A 14,645-nucleotide genomic window follows, 5' to 3' on the forward strand; every position below is an offset into this window, starting at 1 on the left:
AGCAATGAACCCCGTCCCTCCTCTGATATTTTCTTCGCGTGGGTGAAACCGTTGCCAATTTGGCCAGGCCAGCGAGTAGTACCATAATCTTCATCATCATCACCAGATGAATCGTATGTTCATCCTCAAACAACCACGGAAACCTGCTTGCAGCGGCCCCGGTCCATGTCTCACCTGCCCTCCCTTCAAGAAGCCCTCAAGCATACCAATTCTCGACAAACGCAACCACCACATCCCCTTCCCCTGCAGCAACTCGAGACCCCTTACCCATGCTGCCATGCGAACCGGCATGCCCATGACCAAAACTGTAAAAATGTCTATTGTTTTTTTGTACCATTAATTCCCCCTCTACTACTACTCTGTGAATTCATCTAACCACCCATTCATCATCTCATTGGCACCCAACAGAGCAGGCCAATGTGGACACGAGACTCGTACTATTATAAAACAATCATGACTCAAACCAATAAAACAATTTCATCATAGGGTATCAGTGTATATAGCCTCCTCTACACCTTACAACAAAAGCCTGCCATGCGCCGCGGCCCCATACCGTGCCGAAAAACCAAGAGCACACAATTATAAAACAAAGGAAATGAAATACAAAAACGATCATGCCTGAGCAGCACGTAGTAAAAGTCCCAATATTCAACCACCCTCTAGTCATAGTTTTGCCCCGCATTCTATCCTTGCCCCCCTTAAGAGTCCGTCACTAGTTGCTCTCCTTGATCGAGCAGTTCCGTCACTCTGCGCAAATCCGAGATCAAGCTGCGGCCGAGACCAACGAGCAACAACTTCTCTGCATTGGCAGGCAGGCCCAGGTAAGTAGGCGGTTCACGTTCAGGAAGCTTGTGCACCCAGGCCATAAAGTCTTGCAGGCTCGTCCCGGAAGGCACAAGCAGCCCGCCGTCAGGGCCATCCACCAGCTTGTGATCAACATCGTACGCGTCAGGCGTAAGGAGTGACGTGACCAGCTGGCCGAGCAACTTGAAGTCCCCTTCATCGTCAATCTTGCCACCATACGTCTCGGTAACCAAGTAACGAATCATCTCCCATGGGATATTTTGAGGGGCAATATTGGTCCGGTTGCCAGCCACGCTGTCCAGCCAGGTGTCGACAATAAATGCCGAGCATTCATACTATTTGTTACCCGGGTCAGCAAAGTGATTTCAAAGAAATACGGGCGTCAAGTTTACTTACATCGCTGTCATTGAACTCCCAGAAACCCTTCCAACCAAGATCTGGTGCGTACCGCAACCGCTCTTGAGCGACGGCATGCAGGAACGAGATGAGTAGGTACAACCTTGTTCTCTCAACGGGGCTCTTGGTTGATCGGGTCGACAGTGAAGACATGGAGTCCTTCATATTGGCCCTTACACCAGCAGGTTGCTCGTACATCAACACCCGGGAAGCACGCAAAAGGTTGACTGGAATCTTGGGACTGGACTCCATTGACAAGAACAGTCTAAAGTCCTTTTGAGGGTTGAGTGCCTCCATACGCTTCTCAAGACTCTGAAGCCAGGTAGGCGCCAAATGAACGTTCTTGACCAGAACCCAAGATCCGTTCTGAGCAGCATTGCTAATCGCCTTGTCGGCACTGGCGAGACCTTCGTTCGATCCCATGGCAATATTGGTGCATTTGACGTTCATTCTCTCCACCAGGTTGTCCACCTTGTAACTAGCATCGAAACCAGGGCTAGATACCAACGCAATTGGAAGAGTAGCAGATACTTGAGCAACTGTCTCCTTGAGATCCTCGACAAAGTCAAAGATTTCGCTGCCAAACACACGGCCGACAAAGCGTTCGGCTGCAGGTACAAATCGATCCATGCGGAACAACTTGACGAGCAGCAAAGATAGTAGTGACTGGTCTGTTGGGCTGGTCTTGTCGTCCCAGATTTGCGGCACGACGTCTTCTGCCAGCTCCTCTGTAAAGAACTTGTTCCAATCTTCATCGTCAACTCCATCAAGCTTCTCCTTCAGTGTGCTAAGCTTCTTGGCTTCGATAAAGGCTTTGTCCTTCAGCTCTGGAGTCGAAGACAGATCCTGACCTTCAATGCGGTTGTCAAGGACGATATCAATCAGTGACTTATCCATCTTGTAGGGAGATGCCTGCGCAAGAAGCATGCCGAGTGTGATTCTGTCCTTTTGAAGCAGACCAAGAGCTGTACGTTTGAAAGTGTTGACAAAGAGGTCCTTGACAATGATATCACGGCGAGTGTTGTGGTCAGTCTCGTTGGCGAGGTTCTTGTTGCCATGAAGTACCAGCTGGAAAATGTCCAGAAAATATTGTAGAGAGAACTGATAAAAGTGGTTGAGAAAGTGCAGTTGATCGAGGACGGCAAACACGGCACTGCAAGAGCCTGCGATCACACCATACTGCTGGGTTATCTCCTCTACCTCAGCCATGACGCCCTCAGTGTTGCTCATCTTGGCGGAAATTTCCGCAGCTTCCGTCTTGAGCCTCTCGAGAGTCTCGATCACGTTGTCGTCATCGAGAATATTACCGCGAGACTCGTTGAGGGCCTGCAAAAGCTGCTTCTCTAGCTGGCGTAGATGTACTTTGAACTCGCCCTGAAGCTTGATGAGATTGGTTCGGCGCTCATCTACATCGGGCCTCTCAGACTTCAGCACGTCATTAAGTGACTGAGTCTGGAGAGAGCTCTTCGTGACTGTAAAGTTGACAAATGTAGTTCGACTGCAGATATCTGGAGCAAACTGCGCCGAAGGGTCACGAGTGGACAAATAAAGCTTAAATGCTGGCGAAAAGTCTATCTCTTGCTTGCCGAGTTGGATAAGAACACGGCCACCGGTACGCTGGTACTCCTTGTTCAAGACATGATTGAGGATAGGATCCAAGTGCTCGGCATCCTGAATGAGGATCGGGTTGCCGAAACGTAGAGAACTTTCAAGCTGCTTCGTAAATGTGTCATCCAAGAAGCTGGTAACAGTGAGCTTCCTGTCCTTGCATTCCTTCTGCAGGAACTCTGTCACTCTTCCTGACGGGTCAATAATGAGAGGGTAACGGTTGAAGCGTTTGAGAATGATTGCATTCTCGGTGCAGAGATCGTCCACCGGCAACGTGTTCTCCTGCCAGCCAAGACGCTCATCTGCGCTCGAGAGGTACTCGGTAACTGGGTTGGGTGACTTGTACTGAATTCCAGAGAGGTGAAGCTGGTGGCACCAATCGTCCATCATGGATTTTCGGAACGTCTGATCATACAAGCCACTATATGCCAAGAAAGCGGCAGCCATAAGCACATCACCAATAAGAGTGCTGATTTGTGTTTCGAACGACTTGCTTCCTTCTTCCCAACGTGTCCTTTCGGATGACAGGCTGTCCAGGAGTCGGACGCTTCGGTCAACCTTGAACTGAACCTTGGACATCTCGGACTTGATAGCTTGCGTCTCGCTGATGAGTGCGGCATATTCGGTCTTGTAAGTATTGATGCTGGACTCAAGCTCGGCAATGTTGTTCTCAACTGCCTTGGCCTCTGCCCTAGTCTGCAGGGCCTGTTCTTCAAGCTGGGTGACTTCTTCCTTGAGGGGACCAACACGGTCCAGAATATCTGCATAGTTGACCTGGGCAGCGACCCATTGCACAAGGGGACCGCAAGCCTTTGAGGCTCTGTTGACCTTCTCAAACGTAAACTCAGGGTTAGAGAGGAAGTCGTTTCGCATCTTGTTCCTCAACGCCCTAGTCATTTGTTTGCCGTTATCAAACATGATGATACTGGCAATGAAGTCATCTCTGCGCACAACCGCTTGCACTGCTTTCCAATCGTTGATCTTGTGGCCAAGCAATGTGCACACGGCGTCAAGAGCAAGCCTCACACCCTGTGGAGGGTTACCCATGGATCGTACTTCAGTCAGATGCTGTCTCTTGATGTTGCTGACACTGGCCTTGGCTTCTTCAACCGCTGGTTCAGCCTTTGCGAGATCCTCCAATACAACTTTCTTTCTCTTCGCCACCTCAGCATCCTGCTTCTCCAAAGCCGCCTGTATCTCCAGCGAGGTGTTTTTTCTTTGTTCGGCCTCTCTTTGGTCTGCAACCATGCGCTGCAGCTTTTCGTTCGCTTCTGCATCCTTCTGTTCAAGCTGCGTCTTCTTCTCCGCCAGGCTCACACGCAGATCGCGAACCTTGTCCACGGTGTCCCTGAGCTTCTCGAGGCCGACATTCAAATGGCGCTGCTGCTCTTCCAAATCTTCACGCTTCTCATTGTATAGCTTGACGTACTGGCCAACGAAATCCAGGAAATGTCGGGGAGTGAGGAAAGTTATCTTCTTCTGTTGCCTGTACAGCTTCTCGTTGTATCGCTGAAGCGAATAGTGGATATAGACCATAGAATTTACAACAGCCTCACGGTGAGACGGGGGCAGGTTGAGTCCGCGGTAAGCGACTGGGATGGTGTCAGGGGCTTGGAACGTGCTTCGGTCAAGATCGATAGAGTGCGTGAGCTCATGGCCGACCTGGAAGAGAGCCTGATCTGACCAGTCTCCAAACCAGTTGAGCACACATCTGTTGAACAAGGCGGGACTAGTGGCTGCCTTGGATGACAAGCCTTCCTCCGGCGGGTTCATAGTGAAGACAACGTGGAGATTGTTCACAATCTGCTGAGTAAACCACTTGTAAAGTTCTTCTGGTGAATCCAGGTGCAAGTTTTGACGCTGGGCACCTTCCTTGCAAGCAGTCATAAGAGCAGCATATTCGTCACCCTCAAACAGACCGGGTACCTCTGCGTTGGCAAGCAGCGTGTTCATGCGTTCCAGGAATCCAGAGTCTAGAACATTTGCCTCGTCCATGATGAAGCATATCTTCTCACCCTTGCAACCACATCGTCGTAACACGTCTCGAAGATCCTCGTCAAAGTCTTCACCGGAGTACTTGCCATGGACCTTGATCTGGAACACCTTGAGGCCATTCATCCAAGCAACGAATCGTGACAAGGTAGTTTTGCCACTACCACTGACACCAATGAGGATAAGATGGCCTTGCGGCTGTCTAAACACACGATCGATTCGCAGCACGTGCTCCAGAACATCGTTAAAGAGGATAAGTGGTACATCGACTTCTTCCTCGCAGAAAGTCTTGAGTCTGGCTTTGACAAAGTCACGAAGCTCCTCACGATCGACGGGCACATAGTTCTTGGACAGCCAGTTGGAGAAGAGGATTGGTCCGCCAAGGGCTTTCTCCTCGTCAATGTTGGGGAAGTGCTCCAGTGCAATACGCCGAACTGCCTCATCAGTCCATTTGCACTCATCCTCAGCAACGAGACGGTCCTGGAAGAGCCGTAGAGCCTCGTGTGCCCAGATACGGATCAAGCCTTCAATTGACAAGCTTTCCAACGGTTTGATTGCCTCGTATACACCGCGGACCCAGCGAGTAAGTTCACGGGGACTGTAAACATAGTGAGGCTGAATCTTGGGGGTAAATCTCTGCTGGGATTCTAGGTAGAATCGAACCATGGCGTGAGTGAGCGCTTCGGCGTACCCACGGAGAGCAGGAATGATCTTGAGGACGGCAGAGTTGAACGTGCCGTAGATCTGGTTGAGTGACAGCTCTCCTGGATAGTCTACCATGATGAGAGGAGCATGCCGCAGGAACCTGGCGCCTAGAGGGGTACGGCCGGCGTCAGTTGGAGGGTTACAGGCACCAACAAACTGGATACGGTCAAGAGTAACCCAGGACTTGTCCGAGGTGCGCCAAAAGCCATTATGCTCAACAAGTTGTCGCAGGAACGAGATTGCCCTCTGGGTTCCGTAGTTATCCGGAGCGGGCAAGTTGATTTCATCGCAGAAGACGACGAGCCAGCGCCCGATTTGCGTAGGAGAAAGCATGACCCCATTGAGCGTCTTCTTGTACTCACAGTACTGCTCAAAGGTCTTGATAAGAAGATCGGGCGTGGTTGCACTCGAGAAGTTGAGGCCAACAACCTCCATATTTGGGAGCTTCCTGAGAGCACTGAAGAGAGTCATCGTTTTACCGGAACCAGGGGGGCCGCATAGTAATAGGGGTTTGTGCTCAGCAAGCCAAGAGTAGAGAACATCTTCGTGGCGAACGGTATCCAGAGTTGGAATCACGACATCAGTCTGGATGATGGAGTGGGTGTTGACCTCGATGCTAGGTACTTGGGTTTGCCAAGAGATCCATTCAGCCCTGGGCAGGCTGACATCAAAGTCAATCAGTGAGCTGCTACCATCTAGGGGTGGCGACCCAAAACTTGCAAACGCGCAAAGGTCATCGCCAAAGGCTTTTCGATCCGACAGAGGGCAGTCACCGGTCAGAGCCCAAACCAATGCGAGGAGCAGCTTCTTGGGAATGAAGCCTTCAATTTGTTCAGCATCCAGCGGAAAATCTGAATGATGGCCGTTGTACTCAATGACATCCCTAACAGCCTTGTTGAGCAGCGAGAACAATGTATTGAGAACACGCGCCACGGTGAACTCCATGATGTGGTTGTACTTTTCAGCTCGTTCGAGGGCTTGATGAATGAAGTCTTCTGATGTCATGTAGGCCTTCAACAAGTCTGCAACTTCACCTTGAACGGCGAGCATCTTGGTAGAATTTTGGCCAGTGGCAACGCTATCTTCATCCAGGTCTTCGAATGGCACGCTACGAAGCCTCTCCAGATAGTTCGTGACCATCATGTCCGGCGAGACGGTATCCTCGCTGAACCAAACCATACCACATCGACTTACAGTGGCCAGAGTAGCATACTTTAATGTCTCGACTTCGAACATGATTCGAACATTGGGTGGTAGATTAAGACGCTCGCCATTTGGTAGTGTGAGAAGCTTGTTGTCATCAAGCACACTGTTCAGGTTTTCCACCCATTCTGGATCAACATCACCGTCAAAAACAATCCAGTGTCGCTTAGAATCTTCACCACGAAGATTGTCAACAATCTTGCGCAGAATGCTGGTGAAGAGACCATCCGTCCATTCACGAGTCGTGGCGTCCAGGTTACCGTACAGAGCCTCCTTGGACATAACCTTGGAATCAATGACGTGAGAAACACCTTCAATGCCTTCGACCTTCTGGAGAGCGTCCAGCAAGAGTCTCCAAGCGGCCGATTTTCCGGTACCCGAGTTACCAACCATCATGACACCATGGTGGATCTTCTGAATTTGGTACAGCTGCAAGACCTTGGTCATCCACAAGTCTGTCACAACAAGATGACGCTCCGCAGCGAGAGTCCGGATAGCGCCTTCCAATTCGACCAAGTTGGCGGGCACGTAATCGACACCAGGGAAGCAATCTTTCTCGATAGTAGTGAGAATCTCGACATCAGATTTAATCAGCTTGGGAGCAATAGTCTCTCGAATGCTTTGGACAATGATTTCGGGCTCGACAACCTCCTCAGCTCCAAGGTTGCCATCAACTAGACGAGCTCGCTTGAGACCACCCGAGCTAACCAAAACACTCTTCAACGCACGCAGACCAAAATCGTAATGTGCTTGCTTGGAGAGCTTGCCAGAGCATTGGTCGAAGAACGGTACAGTTTGCTTAGACAGCTGCTTCGCCTGGTTGAACCCTTGCGAGTAAAGCATGACTTCGGCAATCAACTCCTTGTCTGGCTTGGACATGGCTACACTGCGGAACAACTTCTTTAAGTTGTCAGGCAAGTTGGACCGACCCGCATAGCCAGGGTTCATTGTAATGAAGATACCGGTGTTCTCGTTGACGCTGAGCTGACGCCCAACCAATTCGATCTGCGATTTGCTATCTTCAGCACCTTGCTTCAGACCAAGCTGAATATTTTGAATCTGCTGCGACACAGCAGAGAGTATTCTCTCCTCCAGACGATTGAACTCATCGAAACAACCCCAGGCCCCTACTTGACAAATACCCAAGAAGATTCGCCCCATGGCCTGGAAGTCGAAAGTGTCGTCACAGCAGAAGACAAGTGTAAATCTACCGAGTTGAAGACCAAGTGCTTTAACGGACTCGGTTTTGCCCGTTCCAGCAGGACCATAGGGTGAGCCACCAAGACGCTGGCACAAAGCTTGTGTGAGGGTGAGAAAACAGCGATCGGTAAGTGGCGTTCGAACAAGGCGATCAGGAACACCCAGGTATTCGAAACCGTAGTTGAGCTTAGCGTTGGCCATTCTGACGTGTAGACGTTCAAGAAAGTTACCCTCAGGGACGTATACATATCTCATTTGCAGCTGCCAGAGATAGTGACCGGCAGTAGTCGCATTGTTCTTGATGAGCTTCTCAATCACATCGCGTTGGTGCACGCATTCAGTGATCATCTGCTCGCACTTCTTTCTCAGAATAATCTCCAAGTCACCCAATACAGTCTCAGCGAGCACTCTTAGTACTTGTACTTCTCTATCATATAAGGTCTGTAGGGTCTGTCCACCGGCAGCCAGAGACTTATCCACAGCTGTCGTCCACACAACCTGGGTAGCGAGCACAACAATTTGACTAGGAAACGCGTTCATGAATGCGTTCAAAGCGGCACTGTCAATGGCTTCAGTTTCGAAAATTGGGGTATACTGCTCCACAGCTTCAGAAAGAAGCTCAGCAAGAGTGGACTTCATACCACCCTCGAGGAGTGCTAACCAGTCATTGATGCGTGGTGTCTTTGCCAAAGAGATTTCCTTCTTGAGCTGAACAGTTTCGCCTTCTTTGGAAGTAAAGGCAGAAATCACAGTCTCGTCATCGCCCATCACGAGACCAGACAAGCCAGCAAACATTTTCTTGAAGTGCTTAGCGATACGCAACGTGTCATTGCTGTTACCAATCATTTCCAGGAGATCCTCGTCACCGACAAAATAGAATCGTGGGAATGAGACTCGTTCCTTCTCCAAATATTCACCCAGTGCCTTCTGAATCTTGTTGAGCATTTCCGCCAGGCGCTCTAGGGACTTCTGCGCGTTTGGAATGTTGAGCACATCCAAAACATATGGGGTCTTGTTAGCTTTCTTCATAACGGCCAAAAATTCGCTATTGATATTCTGGAAACGGCCAGATTCAATGGGCAGGAGGTGCTTAATATCGGCATTGCCCGTGAAAACACCTTCGAGGTATACCCATTGTCGCTGGACATCGATCCACACGTCAAAGAGTACGTGAACGCGGTTTAGTTTGTCTTCCCATGAGACAGCCTCCTCTTCAAACTCCTTGTAGTAAGGCGAGTGCTTCATGGCTTGCAACGAGTTGAGATTTTCACTGCATTTGGCAAAGAGGTCGTCCCAGCCGCGGATCAAACGACACTTGTTTTGATAGTTGACCATATCCAATGCATAATTTTGCCAAATCTCACGTACTTGTTTCAAGAACTCTTCAAGAGCCATTTCTCCCTGGGCCTGGGCAATGATATCCTTCACAATGGCTTCCGTAGCGATTAGATTGAGATCCCAAACATCGCCCAAGGTCATTGAGCTAGGTGAGAATCGCTTCTGAGGTTTAATTTGCTTATAAATCTTATGCCAGTGACGCTCGCGAATCGCGTCAGATTTGAGGTCTGACAAGACTGGGTTAACTTTGAGGAATCCGCGCAACACGGACTGGACGTGCTCAAAGGCAGCATATTGCCTCATTCTGCTAGGCATGTCCTTGGTGCTCTTGATAAGATCATCAACCTTGGATCGAATCTTCCTGGGTTGAACTGCAGTCCAAAGAATCTCGCGGGTCTCATTCAGGCTGGACCAAATAGTAGACAGGCTGGACCAAACTGATTGGAAATCACGCACTTCCTCGAGAGTGGCATCGAGAAAACTGTCTCCACCAACAGGCAGATCAAGAGCTTCCTTTGCTTTGACAACCTGCTGGAAGTCGTCCTGCAAACTCGCAATCCTTGTTTCAAAGCTGCTCAACGTAGCAGACGCAATATCGGGTTGAATTGTGCCAGACACGGGCTTTTCGTCGTTCCACTGCGAGATAATCTCAGCTATGCGTTCATTGACCAGCTTGTCCTGAGCCACAATGTTGGCACGCATGGCATCAGATTGTTCCTCCATAATACGAGATTTCTTTTCAAGGATCTCTTTCAACGCCTCCCACTGGCTGTCAATCTGCTCAATATGAAGCCAATCGTTGGGGAAGTGGTACCGTTGTCGTACCAAAGTCGACTGTCCCTGCCGGAACATGTCGATTTCGGGAGCCCACAATTTGACGTTGCGCTTGCAGCTCTGAACAGCTGTGATGAATTGCACAGCCTGAGCTGTAGATGAAGTATCAGAGCTCTGTCCCTCTAGCTGCTTGCGGGCCTTCTCGATCTCAGCATTGACATCTCGCATGCGATTACCAAGTCGACTCGCAAACTTGATCAAAATCTCGTGCTGCCACTGGTCATACTTGGCGTTCACCTTTGTCTGGACTTGATCATAGTCAATAGTGATATGGCCAAATGATCTACTGACTTCCTGGGTATCAAAGGTGGTCCGCACTTTGCGAATATCCTGCAAGCACTCAAGCCATCGAGGCAGGTGGTCACCGAGAATGTCGTATACCTGTTCAGACTGCAGGTCCCAAAGCGACTGGAACTGAAGCCACTTGTCAATATAGGCGCCAATCTCTTGCAGCTTCTTCTCGACGGAAACATATACGCGATGAAGCATGTCGGCGCACTCAGTTGGCAAGTCAGTGAAGCGGTGTTCTTCAGCAGTAGTAGTATTGAGGCTCATCTGATAACGTGCCGCTTTAATCTTTCGCAAATTGCAAACGATGCCCAACCAGTCATGCAAGTGCGAGAACCAGCTCGCTCTGGCATACTCCAATGGAGGATCAAGATAGATGACTTGATTTCGCATGACCAACTCAAGCACAAGGCGCTTCATGACAGGTCCGTCTGGCTTGCCCTCGTCTTCGCTGGTCTTCTTCCATCGACCCTCGTCTGAAGCTTCGTCCTCGAAGGCGGCAATCCAAGCGTTAATTGCAGCATGGAGGCGACCCAGCAGAATAGACTGTATTTTCTGGTTCAAGTCTCGCACCCAAAACTCTAGGTTGACGTATTGTTCCAAGTTCAGTTGATCGACAGCAGTTTGGATGGTGTTGAGGCGAGACTGGAAGGCAGAAGAATCATATGGGCAGCTGCTAATTTCTTTGAGGGCTTGCTCGACAATTGCATGGATATGATTGAGAGCCACAGCTTTGCTTTGGAGCACGGACACTGCGGCGGCAAACCCACGAATAAACATTCCATGCTTGCTCTCATTACTCTTGGAGAGAGCAAATTCAGTACCACCAGGGAGCATGGGACGAGCTTGCCGCTGCTCTGCGTAAAACAACTCATGTGAATTAATGAAGGACTCCCACCGAAGGGGAACACCGTCACCAATTAGCTTGTAAACGTCATTGCGATAGCCATGAAGCAGGACCGATTCTTCGCCCATAGTAGAAATTTGCCGCAACGTCTGTGATAAGGTTCTGACACTCTCCATCAGGCTGACAGCGTACGGATATACTCTCTTTGCATCCTTCGACACAGTTGTCACGGCATGGGGGACAGAGTAAGATTGCCACGTCAAGTTTCTCGTCTCCTTGAACAAGGTGATAATTTGAGGATCGAAGTTGACCGCGAGTTCGAGAATGCCACCGGCGGATCGGACGCGAGCGATCTCGAATAGCTGGCCGGATATGGAGATCTTTCGTCGACTGACGTCTGTGAGCCATGCTTCATAGATTCTGCCAGTATCAAGTTTATGTTTAAACAGCTCGCTCTCTTCTCGCAACTTGTGACCCTCGGCATGTAGTGTCCAATCAGGGCCCAAAACAGCCTCTACCTTTCGCATATAGCCATCTAGTTGAAGTTCGATTTGTCGGGCCCAGATAATTGCTCCAGAGACCGGGGGTAGGTCACGGAGCTGAGCCATAGCGTGAGCCTCCGAGTGTCCATATTGCTGTTTAAATCGCTCATGAAGGCCATTGATGGCTTGTTTGACATGGTCCATGAGCTGGTTCTGATACTCCTGAATGGCACCGCGAATCTTCGGGCGGACGAAAAGGGCATTGAACTTGGAAAAGACGCGGAACATTTCATTAGCGGTTCTAGCTGTTGCGAGTCGATCTCGAAGTCTGGCGATGATGGAATTTTCCACTCTAGTTGTGCGCTCGTTATACAAGTTCTCTGCTCGTACCCATCGTTCCTTGCCTTGCTCCGTAACGTCAAGCAAGTCGACGTTTTGTAGTGCTTCCCAAGCTTGTTTGACTTCTTCTACAGCATCGACGTCGCCAATCTCCTCCACCACCACCCCGTTTGTGCCTGTGGTCTCTGAAACGCCAGGAATCGTGGCCTTGGGGCCAAGAACGTTGACAATTGTTCGTTGAAGTTGTTCGTGGTTGTCGCGGAACGTGCCGACGTACTTGATTCGAGATTCGAGTTCTGAGTGCTTCTTATTGATCTTGATGGGAATGAACTTTTCGTTACGGCGGCGAGTGACTTCACGAGCAACATTTGTAAACTCTTTGACGTTCTCCTCCCAGGTGCGGAATATGCCATCACAAGTGCGCATGAGGGCCTGGAACTGCTGATAATCGAGGTTAACCAGTTCTGTGCCTGGTAGAAGTCGATGGAGCACGTCATCAAGATCGGCAGAAATGGCCTCAACAAGTGGTAGGGCCCGGCGGATGGGATACGGACAAATCCTCAACTTCTTATTCAGATGGTTGAAAATTTGTGAAATTGCCTCTTGGACCTTTGGCAACGAAGTGGCAGATAATAACTCATCCAGGGGGAAATCTCGCATAAGCTGATTATACTTCTGCACCTTGTCCATGGCCTCCTTTAATCCCGTGTCGGCAGTGAAACTAACCGTGGCCTGGAATCGCTTGGCATGCTTGAGAATTTCAAGCGTCAAGAGGACACCCTCACTTCGCAACTGGCCTTCTATGCCCTCCAAAGCCGACTCCATGGAAAGCCAAAAGTTCACCTCTTGACTGGCAGTACTAAATTCCTGGTTTGCATTGGAAGAAGGATCCTTTGTCATTTTCGTAATGCCCTGTATAGACTTGATCCATGTGTTCACGTTGGCCTGCAGGCGATTTAGGAAAGTACTGTCCTGCAACAGGTTTTGTGGAATCGCATCGATGGCCGCCTTGCCGTGACGGGCATCGGCTTCATCAAGGACATTTTGGACGACCGAGTGGAAGGTCAGGGATATCTCGGGAATGTCAACATTTTGCTGCAAGTGCAACAAACTTAGCTCCAAGTCGTTTAATCTCTTTTTCGTAACCGGAATTCCTGTTTTCGCATCGACATCGGAACGGCCCCTAGATCCGTTTGCCAGCTGCTGGCTCTTTGTGTTGGCGTCGAAGTAAGGAACCAACGCATGGTGGACTTGAGAATGAAGAACCTCCCACGGGGAGAGTGAAGCGCCTTGCTCTCCTACAGCGGTATTAAGGGAGGCAGGACCAGGTAAATTAGTAATAAATATTTGCGATGTAAGGGGTCTGGCTGGGTCAATAGGCTGCGGTGTCTTCAACAGAACGAGAGATGCAACGGTCGAGGCGGAGGAAGATATTTCTGTCGAAAGGGTGTAGTAAAACGAAGACGGGACTAAACAAAAGGCAAAAAAAGGAGTCAAGTCGGGTTAGCAACGTCCTCAAATGCTATCAAGCCAGGGCACAAAATCAAAATTGCAGCATCACTCACCAGCAGCGTCTGTTCCGTTCTCGACTGTGGACGAATGTGCGATGTCTTTCTGGATATACAGAACGTTCTGGGTATCATTCGCAAAACGAGTGCAACGCGAAACAGTCTCGGCATAACGGCTATCATGCAACAAATTCCCAGGCTGTTCGAGGTCCTCTCGCGTGGCACCGAGGGCTACCTGACAAACAGCAGCCAGATGCTCAACCACGCGTTCCGGGTCGATGGTAGGGAAAGCAGGAGATGGCGCGCCTCCTCCATTGGTCGTGGCCACAGGATTCTGCGCCGGAGGAGATGACACCTCCATGGCCAGCATCAAAGATTTGTGTTGGGAGAAGTTCGGACGGATTATTCGCAAAGCGTCATATCTGGAATAGAAACGAGTTTTTATCGGCTCACGGGAGATTGGGGGAACAATAGGGCGTCGTTCGAGAGTTTGGTGGATGAGTGGCCGAGGGAAATTGAACTCGAATTTCAGGGCGATGCGTAGGTCGATGTCGACTGTACGTGACGTGTTCAACACAACTGCACAACACGGACGCAAGACGTGCCACAAAACAAAGGGCAGCTCGTAAAGTATGGACCGATTCCGTAAAAGCTTGCGTGTTCAGTGCTGGATGGGAAAATAAAAAGAAGCCAGGTGGCGGACGGTGATGTCCAGAACCGGCAAGTCTAGTCAGGTCGTCACCCTTTTTGGCGAGATTCAGGGACGAGCAGCTTCGGGGTGAGTATTAGAGGTAGTAGCAGCTCAGAGACCAGTTGACACAATTACGCAGTGGGTACGGGGTATGGAGTCAGCACTCAGTACTCCGTAAAGTAAAGTACGCAGGGTACAAAGTCCGCTGCGTTGCCAGCACCAAGAGTCGAGAATGCATACCACCCGACCATTGCTCGCCTACCTGACCTGACCCGACCATTGTAATTGACCTGACCTGACCATTGCTATGGGGCCCCCACTACTTTTTAATTAGCTAGAAATTTTCAGGCTATAGGGACTTAATTTCCCCTTATAATATAACTAATTAATGAAAGTATAGCTGAAAAAAA

The 14,645-nt window shown here is 49.9% G+C and overlaps 1 protein-coding gene across 1 annotated transcript; it reads right to left on the reverse strand.

Moving 5' to 3' along the window:
* Nucleotides 1-44: 44 nt before the first annotated feature.
* On the reverse strand, nt 45-14,279 carry DYN1_1 (dynein heavy chain). The gene is made up of 3 exons (XM_066117184.1): nt 13,602-14,279; nt 1,201-13,505; nt 45-1,139 (listed from the first exon to the last, which is right to left on the reverse strand). The coding sequence occupies exons 1-3, from the start codon at nt 13,912-13,914 to the stop codon at nt 699-701; spliced, it is 13,059 nt and encodes a 4,352-aa protein (XP_065979075.1). The 5' UTR covers nt 13,915-14,279; the 3' UTR covers nt 45-698.
* Nucleotides 14,280-14,645: the final 366 nt, after the last annotated feature.

This window comes from Metarhizium acridum, assembly GCF_019434415.1.
Source record: "Metarhizium acridum strain ARSEF 324 chromosome Unknown scaffold_1, whole genome shotgun sequence".
Classification (NCBI taxonomy): Eukaryota; Fungi; Ascomycota; class Sordariomycetes; order Hypocreales; family Clavicipitaceae; genus Metarhizium; species Metarhizium acridum.

What these genes read in the sequence shown, in the direction of transcription:
- DYN1_1 (XM_066117184.1), bottom strand. Translation starts at nt 13,914, where the DNA reads ATGCTGGCCATGGAGGTGTCATCTCCTCCGGCGCAGAATCCTGTGGCC. An exon ending in GAACGGAACAGACGCTGCTG is followed by an intron (nt 13,506 to 13,601) that starts GTGAGTGATGCT and finishes CCTTTTGTTTAG; the next exon opens with TCCCGTCTTCGTTTTACTAC. An exon ending in GGGAGTTCAATGACAGCGAT is followed by an intron (nt 1,140 to 1,200) that starts GTAAGTAAACTT and finishes GGTAACAAATAG; the next exon opens with TATGAATGCTCGGCATTTAT.